The sequence below is a fragment of the Melampsora larici-populina genome (assembly GCF_000204055.1).
Source record: "Melampsora larici-populina 98AG31 unplaced genomic scaffold MELLAscaffold_28, whole genome shotgun sequence".
NCBI classification, from domain to species: Eukaryota; Fungi; Basidiomycota; class Pucciniomycetes; order Pucciniales; family Melampsoraceae; genus Melampsora; species Melampsora laricis-populina.
The window spans coordinates 1,134,525-1,156,490 of NW_006768792.1; the positions used below are offsets into that span (position 1 = coordinate 1,134,525).

Consider the following 21,966-nt stretch of genomic DNA (forward strand, 5'->3'; position numbering starts at 1 on the left):
TTAAGTAAAATTCATATTGTGACTTGAACGATGGTTTGTATTCTTCAATTCTCCAACGGAGGTTCCGAACATGATCTGAATTTGTTGGAATGGTTTTTTCAAGGGTGAACTTCAATCTGTCCAATGTAAAACCTTGGAAATCAAAGCTCTGGAACCGGTATCAAACTCATTCCATCAATTACAAACAATAAGATCAGGACGATGATGATAGATTACCTATGTGAAAAAGATAAGGAGAGACGATTTGACGGAATTCACGATTAACGGAAGCTATCAATCGAATATCACCCAAGGGAAGATCTTCGGACGTGCAAGGATATGTAGTAATGTCAGTACAGTATATCATCACACATTGAGGTAGTATTTGACCAAGAAACACAGAAAATGATAGTAGCTTTGGGTCTGGATGAAGGTGGATAGAGTGGTGAAGATCTTGAGATATTTTACTGACTGTGGCTTGTTTTTCAAAATCTTTCAAGGGGTCATTCGTCAGGTTGGTTGCAAGTGGTATCTGTCTGTTGGTTTTGATGAATTTGATGAATTGGAGGAATATTAAGGACCCATTTGAGAATCACCTCTGTGATCTCAGGTGTCATAGATAATAAATTGGCATGGAGGTTTGGAGGTGACATCAAAGTGATTTGTGAAGCAGTGGCGCCAGAGAATACAGCTGTTTCAACAAAGATTGATTTTTTTTTGAAAATCTCGCCAATGTGCAAAACCCGGGTTTTGTCCTGTTTTGTCCCTCACCCAATCTTGTCTCTCCGCTAATTGGAAGAATACAGAAAAGAATAAACCTGTAAATCAAGTTTTTTCTCTGGTTTTACCCGCTGCAGAGACAAATTTCTCCAAAAAAAGTTGTCAACTTTTCTTGAAACGGCTGTAGTTTGGAACAAGAGGGATTGTTTTGTGCGAGGAGAAGGAGGGAGAAGGTATTTTTCACGGGTTCATAACATATCATGGGGTTTGGCAAGATATCAGAGCATCCCCAGTGGTCTCCCGATTCTGTGAGGTCTTGAAACAGACCCCCAATCCTGATTTTTGGATGTAGGGGGTCAAAAAAATAACATTGCACAGTGGTCCACCTATAGTCGGGGGTCAAACCTCGATTGAGTGATATGAGAATGCTTATACTCAATCACCCCATTGACGCTTGTCCCGTCTACATAGAGCAACCCAATCAAACACTTGATGATGAATCCCAACGAGCTCATTGCTTTTCATGACAACCTCTTTGATGATGATGACATTGACGTGGCTGCAGCGCAAGTAGCTGCTCATTAGTTCCAAATGCAAGAAGACCTTCCTGAAGAGAAGGAACCACGTCAACAAATACACCGACATTGTCAGCTTGCACACAAGATCATCTACAGACAGTATTTTTTGCCGAATCATTCTTACACCGACCATCAGTTCCGAAGAAGGTATCAAGTAGATTGTGTCATAGTTGAAAGGCTTCTGGTTGATCTTCAAGACCACAACCACTATTGGATTCAGAAGTTTGATGCTGCCAAACGTCTCGGGTTATCTCCTCACCAAAAGATCACGGCTGCGATGCGACAGATGGCTACTGGAATTTCCGCCAAATATCAGGACAAATACATCCAGATTGGCGAGTCTACAGCACTGGAATCTCTTAAACATTTTTGTCATGATGTTGTTCAGCTATACAGCAAAGAATACCTGCGACCACCAACTGTTGAAGACACTCAGAAGTGGCTGAATGAAGCTGGGGATCGTGGCCTTCCGGGTATGTTAGGATCAATCGATTGCACCCACTGGCAGGGGAAGAACTGCCCAACGGCTTGGCATGGTCAATATTGAGGCAAAGAGAAGGTTCCAAGCATGGTCTTGGAAGTGGTCTCTTCATACGATACCTGGATATGGCATGTTTTTTTTGAACTTCCGGGAACCCTCAATGATATCAGTGTGCTTGGCCGTTCTCCTCTCTTCCGCAATCTAATGGAAGGAAAAGCTCCTGAGGTAGAATTTACAATCAATGGCAACATTTATCAACAAGGTTATTATTTAGCTGATGGAATTTATCCTGATTGAAAAAATTTAATCAAAAGTGTCCCAAAAGGCAATCAAAAAGAAAAAGTATGTTACAATTAATTTTATTTTAATTGCAAGCTATGTAGGGTAGCTGACTTAGACTCTGTAGTTGTTTTCTAAGCTCCAGGAGGCCATAAAAAAAGACGCTGAGCGCACCTTTGCAATTCTATTTGCAAGATTTGGAATTCTCAACTGTCCTGTGAGGCTTTGGGACACAGCCGGCTTGCAGCAAATAGTGTACTGTGCTGTGATCTTGCACAATATGCAAATCGAACAAAACCGACTTGCTGGGCGTGTGGAACGTGAAATTCCTGCTTACCTTGACGACGCAAGACCTGCACCCAAACCAACTCGTGACTCTTATGCTCAATTTCAACTCTACATTGACCGACTTCGTTCAATGTGTGATAAACATCGACACAGAGCCCTCTTGCGCAATTTGATTGAACATGTTTGGACTCAGTCAGGCAAACAAGAAGGATAGTTTTTAATACTTTCTCAAATTAATGATTGATGTCTTTTGTATAAGTTTTTATTATTATTTTCTCAATGATATTTGAAAGATCATCAAATTTCTTCATCATCAATGATTTCTTTATCATCAATGATCTTTAATCAGTTGTTTAAGTAAGTTAGTTGTGATCATTTTATCAAAATTGAGCAATTGCCCGGTTTTCATTCTTGTTTAGTTTTTATTCTCAATTGATTGAATTTGTACCTGCAAAGGTAAAATCAAATGTGAAACAATTGATTTCAAAAGTTGATTGACAGTAAAAATGGCAGTGAATTGAGCTTTCAAACTGCGAGGTTGAGAACAACATAAAGGAACCATTTTTTTAATTACAACTTGAGAGACACTTGAGAAACATATTGATCATGAATAAGTCAATCACACATAACATAAAGAAACCATTTAATTTCATAGTTTTAAAAAATCAATATTTCAAGCTTTTTCAAAGATATTTGGTCCGTGTAGTGTATTCTGACGTTGTTATAAAAAAGGATAAAACAACTCGCGAGTATTTTTTATAAGTCACTTAAAAGTACTGACATCTACTAGATGTTTCAATTCTTGTTTTTGACTACATCAGCATTTAGTAAGGCAATCTGATATGGTCAAAACAAACCAAAAGATCAATTTAATGGCCAAGCAGTCAAAAACTTTAATAAAATACGTACACCCTGTTCAGCTCGAAATCGTTCCATGAGTTGTTTTCGCCGGGCATTCAAGTATTCCAATTGGATTTCATTGAAATCCTCGGGCGGAGTTTGGAACATTAGCTTGTCATCAGATGCCTGACGAGAAGCTGCAGCAGCTTCTTGCGCAATCTGCAGCTTGACTGCGGACACACTAGCAAGCTTGGTGATGGCTGCAGCTATCTCCTCTCCTGCCCCAACTGACTCCTTTTGCTTCAATCCTCCTTCAAATTTATCCGCTTTGGCCCGTTTGCGACTGATTGGTCTTTTTCTCATTTCTACTTTGGTTTTGGAGGAGTTGGTGAGAACAGAAGATGAAAACAAAGGTGCTGGAGGTGCAGAAGTTGAATCAGAGCTCGCCACATGGGAAGAAGATGCTGGAGCATTTTTTCTCTTCTTTGATTGAGCCTTATTCTTGAGTTGATCACAATTCATTGTCCACTTTTGATGGACACGGAGAACAGCCCAGCAATGTTTGAGACCAAAACACTTATTCTCGTTTGAGGCGGAGTAGACCTTGTGAGCAATCTCAAGCTAATATAGAAAGGGATATCAAAATCTTGACACCACACATTAAGTATATACCACACAGGCTTACCAAATCAAGCTGTACACAGCCAGTGAAGTGTGTGGATGTGGCTTGTTCAAAAGCTGCACAAAATTTGCTGATGTCGTGTGAAATAACTCCCCAACGGCGTTTGCAAGCTCCTTGATTTCGAGCAGTGATGGCTCCGGTGGTTTCCTGGATTTCTTCCTTGAAGTGGCTGAAGATGCAGCCCCAGTAGGTGAACCTCTCTTGTGAATCGCCTGTGTCGGGATCAAGAGATGTTGCTACCCAGGCTTTGCAGAGATTGACGTCTTCAATTGATGTCCAATTCTTTGGCTTCAGGTTATTTTTTTTGTTTGGTGCGGTAGATGGTATCACGGTAGAAGACAGTGGATTGACGACTGAAGAGGTGGAGTTTGAAATGTACGGATCCAGAGGAAGTGAATCAAAAGGGGATATGGAAGATTCATGCAGGGGATCCATTTGAAGGGTACAGAACGGTGAAGGTGAATACCTGGATTGACAGAGTTTGGGTTTGATTCTTGAATCATCTTGATCAAACTTGTTCTGTATTGGTCACGTGGAAGCATCTGCACGTGATGTGGAGACCCCGCCTAGAGCTTGCAGATGTGGAGGCCCCCCCTCTAACTTAACTAAGTCCCTCTCGGACGAACAAGTAGTCGAGAGAGGGACTTATACCTTATACCACATCTTTGGCGGATGAGCCGGAAAAGTTTTGGTGGGCACGGTTTCAATCCTCCATATCTCCGTTGCCTGTAAACAAATGTCCTCTGGACCAAAGAGAAGTCATCTACGCCTGGTTAATCTACACACCTATGTGTAGCCTGCTTTGAATTTGATTCAAAACCCACAGAGCGATGCAAGTGTGAAGTTTGCAAAAAATACAAAAATCAGGCCGGAAGCTGACAACCTGTCAAAAGCTCACACCAAACACACTGAAATGTTACACAAATACCAATTCTTCAAGTCTGGATTTAAGGGCTTTCCTGGCGGCAAGGGAGGGATTTGAAAAGACGTGTGCGTAGGATGATCAGGCGCAGAGGATCTTTCTTTGGTCCAGAAGATATTTGTATACAGGCTACAAAGATATGGAGGATTATAAATGTGCCCAGCCAAACTTTTCTGGCTCATCCGCCAAAGAGGTGGTATAAGGTCTAAGTCCCTCTCGCAACTACTCGATCATTTGTCCGAGAGGGACTTAGTTACAGCCGTTCTTCAAAAGGTTGCTTTTTTAATTTTTTTTTGGCACTTAACGGCTGTTAGGGTTGGCTCTTTTTGGTTTTTGGCTGGCCCAAATTTCAAATTCCAATATGTCATCACTCATGACCGACTCATCGATCTCAACCCCTCATCATCGCCTGCTCGATACCTCATCAACCCATTAACCCATCAACTCGACTATCAATCAATCAAGATCATAGAGCAAGGATTCTGGAATCTTGACTGGTCAAGAAACCAATTCCTTGTGACTTTTGATTGGTCTCAACTGGAGTGAGACCGATCATCAGTCTGATCAAACCAACACAAAACCAAGTCAACTCAGATCGATTCTCTTTCATATTTGGCTCAATCTTTCATCCTCTTTGTTTTTCTGCCAATCATCCATTCAATACCATTCCTCTCATCGTCACCACTCTTCAAAATGAATCACAATACTTCTTCCAACCGAGACATCTCAGCTATTGGGGTTACTAACAATGACGATAACGAGATCAAGATCGAGATTTCTACCTCAGCGCGCTTGAGCAATCAACACACAAACCTTCGACAACGTATTCATGTCAATCCAGCTCATCGCAATATGGAAAATCGCACTAATCCGACTGCAATGCATCTGATGGCGGGAAGTCAAGCTCAAGGTATGTCATTTCTTGCATCCTCACTCATCACATTGGATTTTCAGACCGCTGACCTTGATCCTCCTCTTTCCTTGACATCTATCTTCAGCAAACTCGATCTATCAGGTGCGGGATGCACGACGTGCTAGCTTCTTGCAAGCAGCAGCTGAAGGTGAGGACAACTATTGTCAAGGTTAGTGAATGTCCTTGTTTTGTTTTTGCTTTATGAGATGGATACATACTAATTTGATCTATTCCATGACCAGCTCATCGTGGTCCTCACCTCGGGGAAAGAACTGGAAACTTCAGCAGTGCGTTGGCCGACCCTCGACAATGCGGAGCTCAAGCTCAACCCAAATATCACCCTGACTGTGGTCTCCTTCAAGTCGGTTCAGGATCTATAACCAACGATACACCACTTTGGAACTTAGATGATGTCTACGATGCACCTCGCATGAACAATTCACCCAATCCATTCCAGCTCCCTAATCAAATACAACCTATCCCAGCTAATCCGGTTTCTCATGATCGAATCATACCTGCTCAAACTACAAACGCGTTGCCAATCAAGATGGTCACACTTCAAGTCTTCCATGAGGCCTATCTATGGGGCCCAAAGGAAAAGTCTCGTGGTTCAACTAGCAAAGCTATTGGTAGAAGAGGAGCTCGTGAAAACTTAGGATGCAACTTTGATAAAACCGACAAGAAAGAGATGGGACCCAATCATCAAATCACCTTTGATCTAAATCGAGTTTCACCTGAAGATGTCATCAACAAAATGGTGGCAGCCCTTGACAAAGTACAACATAACCTTGGTACTTATCTGATCAACATACTTGCACCTCAGTCTGTTACTTGGTTTGGTGTCAGTCTTACACCACAATCTCACTTCCGCAACCAAAAGTATAATCTTTTTGAAATCGATGAATGGAACGCATTCAAAGCATTATCCGATCATCTCCATAAACCTAGCTCTGCTGGACTCCTTGTTCAGATGACTGATCCCGATGCCCAGGTTGCTACCCAACGCAAGAAAGAAATAGTTGGGAATTGTCTTGGCTCGTGGAACACTGGAAAAGCCATCGCCAATAGCCAACCGAGTAATCTAGCCAGCACTTCAACTTTATCTCAAAATCTGCCTTCAAAGATCACTGCGGATTTGAAAGATAGTCTTAGTAAGGAGGGTACTGATCAGGCTCGATTCAAAGATCCTATAGACAACAAGAAATGGGTAGTGATAACGCCTCTCAAAAGTAGAATATGGGTTGATGAAATTGTAAGTCAAATTTTCCAACATCACTCTGTTTGAACGCTTGCTGATCTGAATCACAACCTGCAGGTATTAGCCCGAAGAGAAGGTCGAACAGACGTAGACTTACACAAGCCTCCTCCAACACCAGCGTTCAAGACGTTCCTCAATGGAAAACCTCCTCCAGGCTATGTGGAGTTTCCAAACAATCCCTTGCCAGTAGGATTTATGGCGTCTACTCAAGTACCTTTAGTGCAAATCCCATCGATTAACCCAGCTCCAGCCCAAGATGATCGTATCTATCAAAGAGAATACTTGGGAGATATCAACGCCTTTTTAAACTATGCTGAGATTCCTGAAACCGATGTTGGCATTAGGACGAGTTTAAGCAGCGCTCATTATACTCGTTGGAGTGATCTCAAACCAAGTGTTGACATGAACAGCACTGAACTAAAACAAATTGGCATTGCTCCAGGTGACGCCGGCCATCTCCTTGCTAGTGCAGTCAGATATGAAGGCTTCTTGATGGCCAAGCTGTGTGCGCTTGATGCACAAAAGCTCTAATTCATTTCAGGTCATTTTATCTTTCTTTGACCGTGTATCACAATCATGATCTTCTTTGATCACCTGTTTTTTTTTCTTTTGTTTTTCATTGTGAGCTTCTCCAATAGCTGGTAGTGGTTTGTATTTACTTTGACTCTGTTACAATCTGATTCTATATCTCCTCATGTGTTTTTAACGCAAAAATGTCCTGTTGGCTCTGTTTGTAATGACAAAAAAACAAGTTTATTGTTGAAATTACGATAATCAAACAGTCCGATTTAGCCAATAATGAGAATCCTTTGAACAATTCTCGTTCTGAATCATCATCTCACATCACTCAATTTGAGCTGATCATTCCATGATTGGCTCTCATGTTGGAATTCATTATTATCATATGAGCTTTCAATCATCAATATTTCATATCCTCACCAAGAATAGTATATGATAATGGACATAATCTAATTCAATTCAATAGGAGCTTACCTCCCTATCCAAATGTGACAAAGATGCCTCCATTAAGAGGGAGGTACAATCGTGGAACAGCTGAAGTTGAAAGAAATTCACAACAATTTTTTATTCTCAAATAAACCTAGATACAATTGACCAACAATTTCCTCCAGTTTTCATCTTTGGTTCAGCTTTGAATAGATTTTGATACGAGCATTTGAGATCAGATCTCTTTTTTTGAAGACTCTTGTGTCCTAGCTAGATTAAAACTAATTCCAATTTCAATCTTCTTGAATTAGTGGAGGTATTTGATATGAAGCTGTAGATGGAACAAATTGTATGGTGAACGATTGATTCATGATTGATGATCAAAGCTAAAAACATATTCTAGCGGATGTTGAACTTACTGAATCAAATATATATCGAACCACGATAGAGCCCATGGATGAGCTCAGGAGTAAATGCTTCAGCGGCATGTCGATAGATGACCTCTGCTTCCTCTTCCAAGGTCATGTTTTCTTGAAGATCACCACTCCTTCGAAGTAGAGCCTTGATGATATCAAATCCTTTTTCAATTGGATTGAAGGGAGGACTGTATGGAGGTAAGTAAAGTAAACGGACACCGAATTGATCACAGAGGTCCTGCACATTACCACCATGGTGAATCGGTGCGTTGTCCATAACAAGGACACTATATGCAGCGGGGTAAGGGTTCATCATTGGAAGCTGATATCAAAGACAGAGCACATCAGTACATGTTTAAACATTAGAATAGATTGATTGGAGTACTGACCACATGATGTGACAAAAAATGTTCTAAATCATCTCGACAAACAGATCCCTCCAGAACAACCATCCCAACTAAACCATCCAAAGAGATTGCAGGGAGTAAAGAGAAGCTTCTTGATTGTAAAGTTCGAGGTAAGCGTTGGGTACGTTCACCTCGCGGTGCTCGAGCTTTAAGCCGGTAAAGCCTACGAGCTTGGAAAGAGCTTTCATCTAACCAAACACAAGTCAGATCAAAGTTGAAGAAAACAAAGGTTAGAAGAACAAAAACATACCAATAAAGACAAAGCATGCTGGATCAATTCCTCCAGCTTCATATAGGTACTGGTCTTGTTCTCCACGATCTTGATTTGGATGGACGGTTTTTGCTACCTTCAAGGTAAGACCGAGACGATTGCGTACTTCATGAGCTAAAGCAGGGATCCAGATTTCTACGCCTCTTTCGATCGCAAGGTGGTGAGCAATCTCATCAAGATACATGGTTGGCTCGGCATCAATGACATCTTTGATAAACTTGCGCTGATGATCCGATAAGATAGTTGGCCGACCCATGGGTTCATAAAACTCTGGATTTGAGATGACTCGGCGAGTCTCATGATACATTAGGGTGGTTCAAGTAGCCCTTTTACAGCCCTTTTTTAAGTTTTACGTTTTGTTTGGGGCCTTTAAATTATAAGTAAAAATTAAAGTTGGTGAACCACCTTTAGAGGTGGTTCACCAATTTGCGATCTGCTAAGTTGTCTTGAAATTTATAAATCTCCACCGTGGCATCGAAAAAAAATCAGGCGCGAAGGGCAAAAAAATACTTTTTTTATCATTTGGTTTCTTTTGGGTGTTCCTGGATCCTAACGGTCTCTGGTAAAAAGAAGTCATTTTATCTGTCTTATACTACATAATTACATGATTGAACGCTTCACAAGTCTCTCGTCGTGCCTCGGAGACATCTTTTCATTAAAACAAATCGATGAAAAAAAAAATTCCTGACAAAAACAAGACACGTTAAAAAAAGAAACAAAAAAAGCGCATTGGGAGACGGTGTACCTGAAGATACAAAGCCATAAAACGTAAATTTAAGTGCGTTCGTAACTGCGCGATCAGGATTTTTAAGGATCGGACAACCCTAAAAAGACTGATTGCAACTCTGCGAGCAGGTGGATCGCAACTCTTGACTTGAACCGCCCTAATAGGAGCCATCTATCCAACGACTCGGGTGAGACTGTCAGCCCAAGATCAATATTAATTTTCTCAAGTGTTTCACCGCGTAGATTTTTGCGGATCACAATCATTTTGAGATCGACGGAGTAAGAGACAAAGGCCATTGCAGTGAAGGAAGAACACTGAAATCAAAGCGATATCATCAGCATGAGAAAGAAGAAAAATGAAGATCAAGATTGGGATTGAGACTGACCAGATGTAGTGAAGGATCTTGTGGAAAGCCACAAGGAAACTGGGCAATGTGGTGATATTGAGGGTTGATGGGTTAATGGGTTGATGAGGTATCGAGCAGGCGATGATGAGGGGTTGAGATCGATGAGTCGGTCATGAGCAAGGATGCAGGTATGAGTACTACTCTACTCGTTTAGTAGACACCGGGTCGGTGGCACTCCAGGTGAGTCCCAAAGGCAGCTTAGTGAGAATGAGTGTAGTACTCAAACGAAATTCAGGCAGGTTAGGGCTCAAGTCATAGAGACTCATGTGAGACCCGACTACAAGTGCCATGGTCCAAACTGGACTCACTCCGGGCAAGTACTCCATGCGGATACTACTTCAAGCAAGTAGTATCCTCAAGGTAAATTGGAATGAGTACTCATTACTCATGAGTTACGTAACTCTGAAAACACTGCAGATGCAATGTACGGACAATAACTACGTGTTTAGTTGCATTGAGAAGACCGTTTCAAGGGGATATTTGGTGTTGTTTGATCAAACAAAGGAGACAAGACAGGACAGGACTTTGACAATAGTTAAATCAAGCAAACAACAAAATAGCATGACAAAACCAGTGGAAAAATGGAATTACTAGTTCCCTAATGAACTGCTTTGAGGTGGAGCGAGATCGATGGTAGCTTGATAATTCATAAGCCAGTGCCTAACTAACACTAAGTGACAAATGACCTCGGTGTCGAGGCGACCTCTGGAGGGGACCGTGATATTTCCAGATATGGAAAACACACGCTCAACCGAAGCCGAAGCAGCAGCAATGGTGAGATGCTCAAGGGCAATCTCTGCTAAAATGGGGAGCGCACCTGTGTTACCCATGCGCTGAACATGTGAAAGCAAGTCAGTACAACTATATGCAAAGCGAAAGAAGGGTTCATAAATAAGACACTCACCGTCCAATACTGTCCAATGGTCTCATTGGGTAGAGCAGGATGACGACCACTGAAATACCGATCAATCTCGTCCAGGTCGTCAACCGAGGAGTTGGTCGGATTCATTGAAGTGGTTCCCAAGATTGAATAGATGTCTTTGAGAGTCTTGACAGCTGGCTTCTTGGTCTTTTTGGGGGCGTTCGATGGCGCTGGGTCCGCGGTGGTAGATTCGGGAGGGTCGCCTTTCCTGAGGTCGAACTCATCGCGAAGACATCGCTTGGCGGAGACTTCAACAGCAAGGCGATTCGGATCACGGCGAAATGGCAAATCTCGATATTCAGGTTCGAGGAGGGTTGAAACAAGCGTCTGGTGATTGCTTTCTTCGCGAGACAGATACTTCACTAGTTTATCTTCGGCCCGTTTGGCAGCTCGCCCCCAGGCGCCAGGGACAGCTGCGTTCTTCTGGAGGACCTTTTGCAGGGCCCAGAGGACTGGCAAAACACTTTGTTTGGTCGGTTTGTTTGCTTGGAAAATTTGCGTGGCGGACTCGAACATTTAGAGAATTGACTTCATGAATTCAATGGTTGCCCAATCAGTTTTGGAAATCGCAAGTTTAGCACGGCGCGGATCGGCGGTGTAGAGCTCCAATGATTTTCTCAACTTGAGGGATCGCTTGACCTGAAGAGATAATCAGAAAGAAATCGAAAAGTCAGTCAAGCTTGTACTGAAATTAAAATCAAGTGGATGAAAGGGTTTTATTAAGATGGAAAGAGAGTTTTGTCTACTTACAACATAATAAAAGTAGTTCCAGCGAGTAGTCGGACAGCTAAGAGGAAGGACAGTAGGATCACCAACGCTGTTGCGAATGTTAATAAAGGCCTCTAACTCCTGAGGACTTTTTCGGATGTGCGTATCCAACGCGCGAAATCGGCTAACAACGGTGCTTTTCAAGCGATGAACGGACGCTGAAACAGTAGGTGATTCCTGAGTAGCTGGAGCATCTTGAGTCAATCGAGATTCTTGAGTTTGTTGAAGATCTTGATTTTCAAAGAGGTGATCAAAGTGAACTTGAGTATAATCGGGCTCTTCGACTGGAGGCTCTTGAAGGTTGCCTTGAGAATCGACAGCGGTCTCGTTGGATTCTTGGCTCGCAGAGGGCTCTTCATCAGGCTCCTTGTCGTTCCATGGCAACTCTTCGGGTTCGAAAGACCATTGGGTATCGGCCAGGCCAGACGTTTCAAAGGCCTCCACATCGGCCTCAGTAAGTTCCCCCATTCCATCGAGGAAATCCTTTGCCACCAGATTGATCACATGACAAAGACATCCATGAAACCTCGATTCGGCGGGCCAATGCACACCTTTCCGAGCGTATCGGTCCGATAACAGCCGGGCCATCGCTCGGTTGGATGAGGCGTTGTCAGCGGTAATGGAAAAGTGGTTGTTTCGAATGCCAACATGCTCGAGGGACTCCAAATACACTTTGGTAAGATTCTCGGCAGTGTGTTTGCCCTCGAGTTTCTGGAGAAGAACAAACAAACAGATTAGCAAAAGAACAAAAGAACAAATAGACAAAAAAAAAATCGCTCACCTTGAAAGCCAGCAGTCTTCTGCAGAACTTGCCTTCTGCGTTAAAGAAGAAACCGTTTATCGCCATGTAAGTGTAAGAATAATCAGGTCTGGTCCAGCAGTCGGTCGCAGTTGAGACCAATCCGGGAACATTAGAAACCTCCTCGATGAGTTGGCGTTCCAAGTCAAGGAAAAGGGCCTCAGTGTCTGCTTTGACCCCCGAGCGTCCAGGCCAATAGAAAGACGGGCTGATAGCCCGGAGGGCCGCTTGCATCAAGTCACCCTCGAACACAGAGAACAGTAGGTTTTTGCTGATAACAGCGCCAATCAACAAAGTTCGCAGCTCTTTCTTGCGAGCTGCCGCAATCGCCGGGTCCTCGTCGGGAGGGATGCTTCCAGGAGCACGTCGGAACCAAGCGGCAGGTAATCCAGGGCAGATTTGGCGATGCTTGTGAAGATTCGAATTAGGACGCCCAGCGATCGAGCACTCAGCACTGAGCGCGAGGTCAAATTGATTTGGTCAGAATACCCACAATCGAGAAGTCCAGAGTAGAAGCACACTTACGGGCAGTGTAGGCAGGGGTACACCTTGGTGACCTCGCCTTTCCCCACATCTTGGTGTGCCCTCGGTTCCTGTGAGGGCAATCAAAGCGATGTGAGTATAGATTAACCAAAGCATATTACCATCTATACTCACATCAAAGTATAGATACACGTCGGAACGGTGCCTAAGAGTCGGGTACAAGTCTTCCATGTCGTCGCCTTCATCTTGGACGACAACAGACTTAGGACCGTGGGACCCGGGGTTTGAAACTGAACCACTGGTGAATCGATTCGAGGACGTGGTTGTACGCGAGGTTGAGGTAGGACGTGAGCTCAAAGTCACACGCGGCGAGGTCAAGCTAGTAGGAGGACCGCTTTGGTGGTTAGCTCGACGAGCGTAGGGTGAGGTGACCTTGGCAGGGGTTAAGGATGCAAATCGAGGCATGTCTAGATACTGAGTGGGTCTGGTGAACAGATTGATAGAGAGGATAAGAACGTAGCTTGTAATCAATATTGAAATCGAATTAGAGAGAGAATCGAAAGAAAAAAGACAAGGGAAGAGAAAGATTGAAAGCTCTTATATCTCACCTGGGATCGAAAGTCCACTCCAGGGCGCCGAAGTTCTTCATTAGATCGGAATTGACCCACGTGAGAGCGGGTAGCCACATCGCGAGGTGGCCATCGTGCTGAGCCATGGAAGGATAGATCCCAATCTAGATCGTTCGTGGTAGGAATATTGAAGCCACACCGTTGGGTGTATGGTCATTCACTGGCCAAATATCTGCCTGATTGGGCTTCCAGATGAAGGTCGGGAGGAGTTCGAAGAGGTGGGCGTGAGGGAAAGGGTGTTGTGGTGTGGAAAAGGGGTACTAGGATATGATCGAGAGGATATCATATCCTAGTCCACCTTGTTTGGCTGAGTTACTCATCCAAACAAGTGCGCGCTCTCTTTGGTTATATGTGAGTATGGGGCGCAGATTGGGGGGGCGCACTTGAGTATGATAGACTCATACAGTCCCAGATGTGAGTTACACATCTAGGCTGTACGACTCAGTTGCCCAAAGATAGAAAACGGGTACTCAGCCACGGGGCGAAAACGTTCGAAAGTGGGTATGGGATGGGTACACTCATACTCACACCCGCATCCTTGGTCATGAGTGATGACGTACAAACTTAACAAAGTCCCTCGCCAAAGGCCCGAGCCCCAGCGAGGGACTTACCCCATAAACTGGAATCCTGGCGTGAGAAGTAGCCTGTATTGGCTCAAAAAACGCTACTTTGAATTCTTTGATTTGTTCCTAAATAAACAGGTCTCGGAGGTAAATAAAAGGATGATGGCAAATATTCATTACATATGAGCCAATTGCAAGCTTCCCCAAATCTGGTCTGGAACTTGGGCTACTGGGGAATCAAAAATGGGTCTGTTTTCAATTTTCAGCAGCGGCGAGCCGGCTCAAAGCCTGTATTTCTCAGAAAGCGGTCAAAATAATTGATCTTCAACTACTCAAAAAGATAACTTCCCAAAAAGATAGAAAGGAGTTTGCAATTGGTACATATGTAATGGTCCCTTGCCTTTTTCTTCTTTCTTTGTTGCAAGACATGTTTGTTGAGAGAGAAAAAAAACAAACAGATGTAGAGAATTTGGAGCAAATACAGCTCACTTCTCACGCCAGGATTCCAGTTTATGGGGTAAGTCCCTCGCTGGGGCTCGGGCCTTTGGCGAGGGACTTTGTTAAGTTTGGATGACGTATTGGAATTTGAAATTTGGGCCGGCCAAAAACCAAAAAGAGCCAACCCTAACAGCCGTTAAGTGCCAAAAAAAAATTTAAAAAAGCAACCTTTTCAAGAACGGCTGTAAGTTAGCCCCCCCCTCGAAATCTGGAGACTCTCGATGTCTCACTCCCGATAATAGGGGTTGGGCGAAAAACTGACCAACCAGTTTTGCGCCCTCGAGAACCCCGGCGAAAGAAGTGGAAGATGGCCGAAATGAAGCTTTCTGGGTTTCACAGGTCCATTGCTTTGCCAGGTTGTACTCAAGTTTAGCTCCCGGGTCTGATCTTTCTCGGCCCTGCCCAATCTGTGATTACCGTGTTCCTTTCCAGTTTGCTGCAAAAGACTCTTCAAGTAGAACATAACCGCACACTCATGTCAGTCGAATTCATCTCAAGCAGATGACCACAGCTGATGATTTTATTTTTTTGAACAGGCCTTTTCAACAACTATCTCGTAAGGGTGTCTATCGTTCTCCTACAGACCAAGCGAATTGGATACCGATGACGTTGTACTGGCTTGCTGCATACGTGGTGACTCAGTTGTGGTTTGAGCGTCAGGAAGCAGAGGAGGCATTGCGACGTCGGATCTCGGCCGGGCGTGTGCTATATGACTACTCGATTCTGGCCCATGGAGATCATCCAGATGCACCAGCTCTTTCAACTTCCGGAATTCATCACTTTAGACAATGGATGTGTTGAACATGGCTTAACTTCACTCGCTATGCTCCTGGCACGTCTAGCTGTGCCCAGTCGTCATTTCGATCTAGCGCAGGTTTTTGGACGCGATCGCAGTATCATTGGTCGGATCGTACGGTATACTCAAAGATGGATCAAGGTCGAGTGGGGCCATTTGCTCAAGTGGAATCCACATCGATTGCACCCCCGTCGCTTGGAGGAGTATGCTGCTTCACTGGTGGAATCTAAGGGTTGTATGATGGACAATTGTGTAGGTTATATCGATGGTAAGTCTTTTCAAAAGTAAGTCTGATTCCAGGCTTCGTTAGAATACTGATTATTGGTGGTTGCTCATAGGGACGGTGTGGAAAATCTCTCGCCCAAAAAACTTCCAAGCTCTGTTTTACAATGGCCATAAACGATGCCATGCCTTGAAGTTCCAAGCAGTTACTACACCGGAGTAAGCACCTCGATATTACCTAATCTTTAGTTGTATAACTCGGCTGATCAACATTTCTCCTAATTAAGTGGAATCACTGCTGACCTCAGTGAAGCATATGTAGGCTCGCGTCATGACCAGGCGATGCTGCGTGATTCCCAGTTGGAGTCAACCCTACGACAACATGCGAAGGGATACGACGGACGCCAAATGATGTTGTACGGCGACAAAGGTTATTCAGCCAATGATGTAATCATGACACCATTTCCGGGCAATCCAGATCGCATGCCGCGAGATCACATGCGATTCAACAAAACCATGAGTAGGTGCCGTATTGGGGTTGAGCATGAATTTGGTCGTGTCCACAATGTCCTGAGACTGACACAATACGAAGGTAATTGTGTTTTCAATCAGATTCCTTTTTGTAGACTGGAACTGACTTCAGACAGACAACCTTTTGTTTTACAAAAACGAGTTAAATGAGTTGTATCATGTTGCAGTTTTAGTCAAGAACTGTTTGATTTGTGTAGGGCGAGGCCCTGGTAACTCCCCCCTCCCTCCTCCTTTGCTACCTGAATACTTGGTCCGGGTTTGAACTGCATCGATCTCAAATTTGAGTTGTTCATTCTCTACTATCCTCTTGTCAACTTTGTCATTAGTCTCACTGGGCCTTTGACCACCTTTTTTTTTGGTGAACTCTTGATCATGAAATCAAGCTTGTTTCCTTTTATCTAAACATCTATAGACCTTTTGGAGAATGGAGAAATGTCAAGATGAAAGACAGGTTTTGACCGACTTTGAGTATCATCATGAATTGGTGACTTGATAGTATACCCAGATGTGCCAAAAAGGGGTTCCGATTTGATTAAAATCAAATCGGAGATGCTTGTAAACTTTGACTCTTTCATATCCAAGATGAAGTCAACTTTTTTTTTGACTTTGTTCTTGAACTCGCTTTGATCATTGATCTTACACTTGTTCAGGATTAGACCCAATCTCAATTAAAGGCACTTTTCATTTCGAGTTGTTCTTGGTTACAAAACATGAAGACTACATATCTTAAAACCAGGCTATGATGCACGAACACAGCTAGAACATTACAATTAGGACTTGTTCAGAAGTTGAGAATGATCGATCACGGATAGAACATCAAAATGTAACCCATAATTTCACTCGATCAGAAGTTGAAAAGCTTGTAAGTTTCGTATTCATATTGAGTTGTCTATTGTTAGAAGACATGATGACTATAAACCAGGTTATGATGATTGAGCACAGATAGAACATTAAAGTTAGGCCTTGTTCAGAAGTTCAGATTGATCGATCACGGATTGAACATCACAAATGTCCTCAAAATCGCACGCCAACTCATTGGCCACTATTGGCAGGTAAGCCTCCCACCAAATGATGCATCATAGTTGCTAATGTCTGATCAATCGAGGAAATTTTGGTCTCGAGGTTTGCGGAGTTGAGCTGTTGAGCTTCGGCAATCGACTTGATTTTTGTCTCAAGGGCTTCAAATTTTTGATTGGAAGTGTCAGTCTGCTGTGATTCAAAGTCAAATCGTTTCTGTTGCAATTCAAGCTCAGCACGTCGATGAGCAGCTAGCAATTCCGAGTTGAGACGCTCGTTTTCAATTCGAGTTTGAGTAATTGTGATCTCGCGTTCGTAAAGTTCGTTGATCTTGTTGTTTTGAGCTGTGCTAGCTTCATTCATACGAGCGAGTTCGCCCGTAAAGCTGTTGAGTTGATCTAGCATCTCGTCTGCATTCGATGAGATATTTGAGCGGCGAGACTTCTTCGCGGATCGACTAGGTGACTTTGTCTCTTCTTCTGAGTCCGAGATTGAGTGCCTGCGTGCAGCCCCGCGAGCTGCACATTGTTGACGATAATCCTCTGCCAATAGCGACCGGTTCTTGATTGTGTCACGCTCTTCCTTGCTGGCCAGTTGAAGAGCACGGCCATTCTGGTCAAATACAAAGGATCACCAGGGGTAAGTCAGGTGTGTCAAGTGTTTGTAAAAGCTAGTGAAATGATACTCACCTCCTCCTCGTTCTGCACCTGACGTATCAGCTCGCGAAGCTCGGCATCCTCTTCTTTAGTTCCAGAGTCCATTTTACTCCAAGCTTCGGCAGAAACTAGCCAAGTCTTGAGCTGTGTATATCGAGTCTGCAGTGCACGACTATTTGGACTGTCTGAAAGCTCGTGGAAGTATTGGCGAGTACCCTCGCCATTCTAATGTGAAGGTCCAGATCGATGTGTCAAAATTAAATGTGCAAAGTAGTTAAAAGTGATAATTAAACACTTACTTTAAGTATCTTAGCGCACTCAAGGAAGATCTTCCCTTTTTGACCGACTGTGCCAAAAGGGCTCAGCTCTTCTAAACATCGCATGAACATGAGATCCAGTTGGCTAGGTTGTCTCCGGAATCTGAACTGTTTGTTCTCTGCTCCTTCCGCTGCAGGAGCAGGGGTTGAACTGGTTCGGCCTTGTTGACGTCGGCCCCGTTGTGATGCAGAGCTGGGAGGTGGGGGAGTGTTTGATTGATCCCGATCGAGGTCATCCTCAGCCTTCTTCAAGGCAGTTGTGAAAAAGTCGCGGGCATGTTGGTCCTGTATGTCTACAAAGCGTTGCCAGTCGTATAACTCGGCCACCGACATATTCCAAAAGTCCGGACAGTCATCAAGTGAGGTGATGACTGTCTTGTTTTCAGCGGAAACAGCTCCGTTTGTGGGGTTGGCTAGAGAATTGGGCCCACTGGAAAACGCACGCATACAGGAAGCAGAAAAATCAGGCTTAATACAGAGACCATTTGAAGGATACACCATGAGAAAACTTACGACATGTTACCAAAGGCACCTTGATTATGAGCTAGACCAGTGGCTAATCCCCTTGAGCTTGCCCTGGATGTCTGACGAGAAAGAGCTGGACCGTTCGAAGATCCTCTAGAGCTTGCCCTGGACGTCTGGCCAGCTGTGCCTATCGGATCTTGCCAAATTGGAGGTCGAGCAGGTCGAGGAGGTGGTATATGGTGCTGCGGAACCCAGTGCGGCATCGTTTGAGAATGAAACCCTACATAAATTGGAGAAACACAAAAAGGTGTTTAGTACACAACATGGAAGGTTGAAGGAACAGAGAGACTCACGATCATGATTAAAAGGATCCACGGATGGGTTAGCTGATGATGAGCTGAATGAACTCCATGACTATGATGAATAACGCATAAGTAAGTATCATATGCTTGGAAAGGAGAGCGTGCACTTACTTCAGAACCCTCCATTCCAAAACTCCCACCTTGTGGAGGGATGAAACCCTGCTGATTGGGATTGGGATTCATCATGGCCAAAAAGTTAAAAGTGGTGAAAAATTGTTTGTCTAGGGGTCAAATCACCAGACGGATCTGAGCTGAGCACCGAGAGAGCCTAGGCGGTACCCGGGTAAGCTTTTGCCAGAAGGGAACAGGCCAGGGATCTGTGAAAGGTGCAAAAGGGGCGCTGGTGTGGCTTGATTAGTGGCATAGATTGCTTTTGCCTGTAAGAGTTTTGAATTGGTAAGGCTTTGGCGTGGTCAAGAAACGCTCCATATGGCTATGAGTGGCTTTGATATTGCAAAAGCGATGGCTCATAATCATTCCCAAAATTTTGAACTATGATTAAATTGCAAATGAAAACTGGTTGGTCAGTTTTTCGCCCAACCCCTAATGCGAGTTCCGCTGCAGCGGTTTTTTGCGATTTGACCCCCCACATCGTCGAGAGCTCGCAGAATCGGGAGACCGCTGGGGATGCTCTCACCACCTCACCTCCGGCTCACAAGTCCACGACTGAGCTACATTCCAATCATTTTGAGCAAAATGTCAAATTCTGACCATTTCTAAGATTTTTTCATTAAAGCCGTCTGTTGGATCATTCCTGAGTCCTACTGTATGCAGTAGATCTAAACTTGTTACGGCTAAGCTGGCAAGGCATAAGCTATGGTTATGGCTAAGCCGATTCTCACCTTCTTTCGGTTAGACCAGGTGGAATGTTTAGGAACATTGTAGACTAGACCGGTTTCACTATTCTCTATTGCGTCATTGTTGTAACGCCAAGTGAAACATGTTTCATATATAAGAAGTGTTTCATCTACCATTTGTTTAGCTTTTTCTTTCGTCACATCTTGTTGTTTGTTTCGTTAGAATAAACTAACACTAGTTTGTCTAGGTAGATTTCTCTCTCTTCTTTTATATGCAATCGTCACATCTTGTTGTTTGTTTCGTTAGAATAAACTAACACTAGTTTGTCTAGTCCGTTTCCCGTCTACAAAACTGAGGATTAACAAGAAACAAAAGTATGTATGTACTGTATAAGGAAAATAAAGAAACCGAAAAGCATGAAATAAGATTGGTTTGTTTGGACAGGATTAAACTTTATTTCGTACGACTTTGATTTTGAGATCAGTGACTGTCATCGAAGGACATCGATCAAGTTTCTTCTGCAAACCGATTTGAACGATTTACCAAACCAAAAACAATGAGATTCGAGAAAGCAAGCCAGGGTTTAACTAATCCTAATCCAACCGAATCACATTCTCATGAACATTCACATACTCATCAAATCGATCATGGTCGTCTTGAGTGGATTCCTACACTCTTTCAAATTCTAAATTTAAGACTGAATCCTACTGAATCACTTTTTCTTTGGGTTTTTTTTTGGGGTTTAGATACACATGAACATTTAAATCATCCTGGAAAGTTTACGGAAAGAGATTTACCAAATTATAGTGGTAGAGATTGGATTGAAAGATCTTTTACTATTGGAATTGGTGGGTAAGCTGAAGGTTTCTAATAGATTCTCATCAGTTTTCAAACGAAAAACAGAATTGAGAATTGATTGAGGATCGGATGTTGGTTTGGTACATAGACCAGTTGGATCTGGTAAAACTGCATTAACATTAGCTTTATGTGAAAAACTAAGAGATAAATACGAACTAGGGTAAACTATACTTATTCCAGAAACCTCCTTTCCATTTCTCAAATCCAACTTCAACTTACCCCAATTCATGTTGTTGTTTTTTTTGGTTAAAGGGTTTTAACCAATGATATCTTTATACCAGAAGATCGAGATTTCTTACACTCCAAAGGTGCATTAAAAAACCCAAATCAAATCATCGCCATCGAAACTGGTGGTTGTCCACATGCAGCTATTAGAGAAGATATTTCTGCAAACTTAAACGCTTTGGAAAACTTACAACTTAGGTTCGGGTGTGATTTGTTATTGATTGAAAGTGGTGGTGATAATTTAGCTGGTAAGTCAAAAACGAAAAAAAAACATACGAAAAGATGGTTCACTTTTTTGAAAGTCGGGTTTTGATTTGCTTTGTTTTCCTTTGGTGGGATGGGTGGGGATTGGGTGTGTATAGCTAATTATTCGAGAGAATTGGCTGATTATATTATTTATGTGATCGATGTGGCTGGTGGTGATAAAATTCCAAGTTGAGTTCAATCTCCTCATCTTCAACAAAACCGGACTTCGAGATTGATTGATTGATTTGATTGGTTTTGGATGACGATTTTTTTGGTTCTTTAACAGGAAAAGGTGGACCAGGAATAAGTCAAAGTGATTTACTAGTCATCAACAAGGTAAGTAATACTCTAATGCCCGCCCAAAAAATCTTACCATTCCTCTCTTTTTCAAAACCTCAAACCAATATAATAATATCGTGTGAATTTTCTTCTTTGGATCACTTAGATTGATTTAGCTGAATATGTTGGAGCTTCATTAGAAGTGATGAGAAAAGATTCAGATAAGATGAGAGATGGAGGTGCAACGATCTTTACGTCTGTTAAACATGGTGAAGGGATTGACTCGATTGTCAATTTAATTTTATCGGCTTGGGAAACAAGTGGAGCAAATCAATTTGAAAAATATATGAAATCTACTTAAACTGATTGATTTCTTGATGAAAGGTTTATCTTGATGTTGGTTGAAAAGGGTTTAAGGTT

At 43.0% G+C, this 21,966-nt stretch overlaps 4 protein-coding genes across 4 annotated transcripts; 2 read left to right on the plus strand and 2 right to left on the minus strand.

Moving 5' to 3' along the window:
- Positions 1-5,462: 5,462 nt before the first annotated feature.
- MELLADRAFT_64775 (uncharacterized protein) lies at positions 5,463-7,471 on the plus strand (the record flags this gene model as incomplete). Its single annotated transcript, XM_007412024.1, has 4 exons — positions 5,463-5,679; positions 5,768-5,851; positions 5,925-6,934; positions 6,998-7,471. 4 exons carry the CDS (start codon positions 5,463-5,465, stop codon positions 7,469-7,471), a joined length of 1,785 nt encoding a protein of 594 aa, XP_007412086.1.
- Positions 7,472-16,967: 9,496 nt separating this feature from the next.
- Positions 16,968-17,751, minus strand: MELLADRAFT_72345 (uncharacterized protein; the record flags this gene model as incomplete). The annotated part of the gene is made up of 1 exon (XM_007412027.1): positions 16,968-17,751. One exon carries the CDS (start codon positions 17,743-17,745, stop codon positions 17,356-17,358), a length of 390 nt encoding a protein of 129 aa, XP_007412089.1.
- Positions 17,752-18,412: 661 nt separating this feature from the next.
- On the minus strand, positions 18,413-19,324 carry MELLADRAFT_117030 (uncharacterized protein; the record flags this gene model as incomplete). Its single annotated transcript, XM_007412026.1, has 4 exons — positions 18,413-18,743; positions 18,827-19,058; positions 19,132-19,192; positions 19,252-19,324. Coding segments are annotated over 4 exons (697 nt in total), but the record flags the coding sequence as incomplete, so codon positions are not given.
- Positions 19,325-20,585: 1,261 nt separating this feature from the next.
- Positions 20,586-21,907, plus strand: MELLADRAFT_88718 (uncharacterized protein; the record flags this gene model as incomplete). The annotated part of the gene is made up of 7 exons (XM_007412025.1): positions 20,586-20,598; positions 20,685-20,790; positions 20,885-20,956; positions 21,049-21,269; positions 21,384-21,455; positions 21,554-21,603; positions 21,713-21,907. The coding sequence occupies 7 exons, from the start codon at positions 20,586-20,588 to the stop codon at positions 21,905-21,907; spliced, it is 729 nt and encodes a 242-aa protein (XP_007412087.1).
- Between the last annotated feature and the right edge of the window lie 59 nt (positions 21,908-21,966).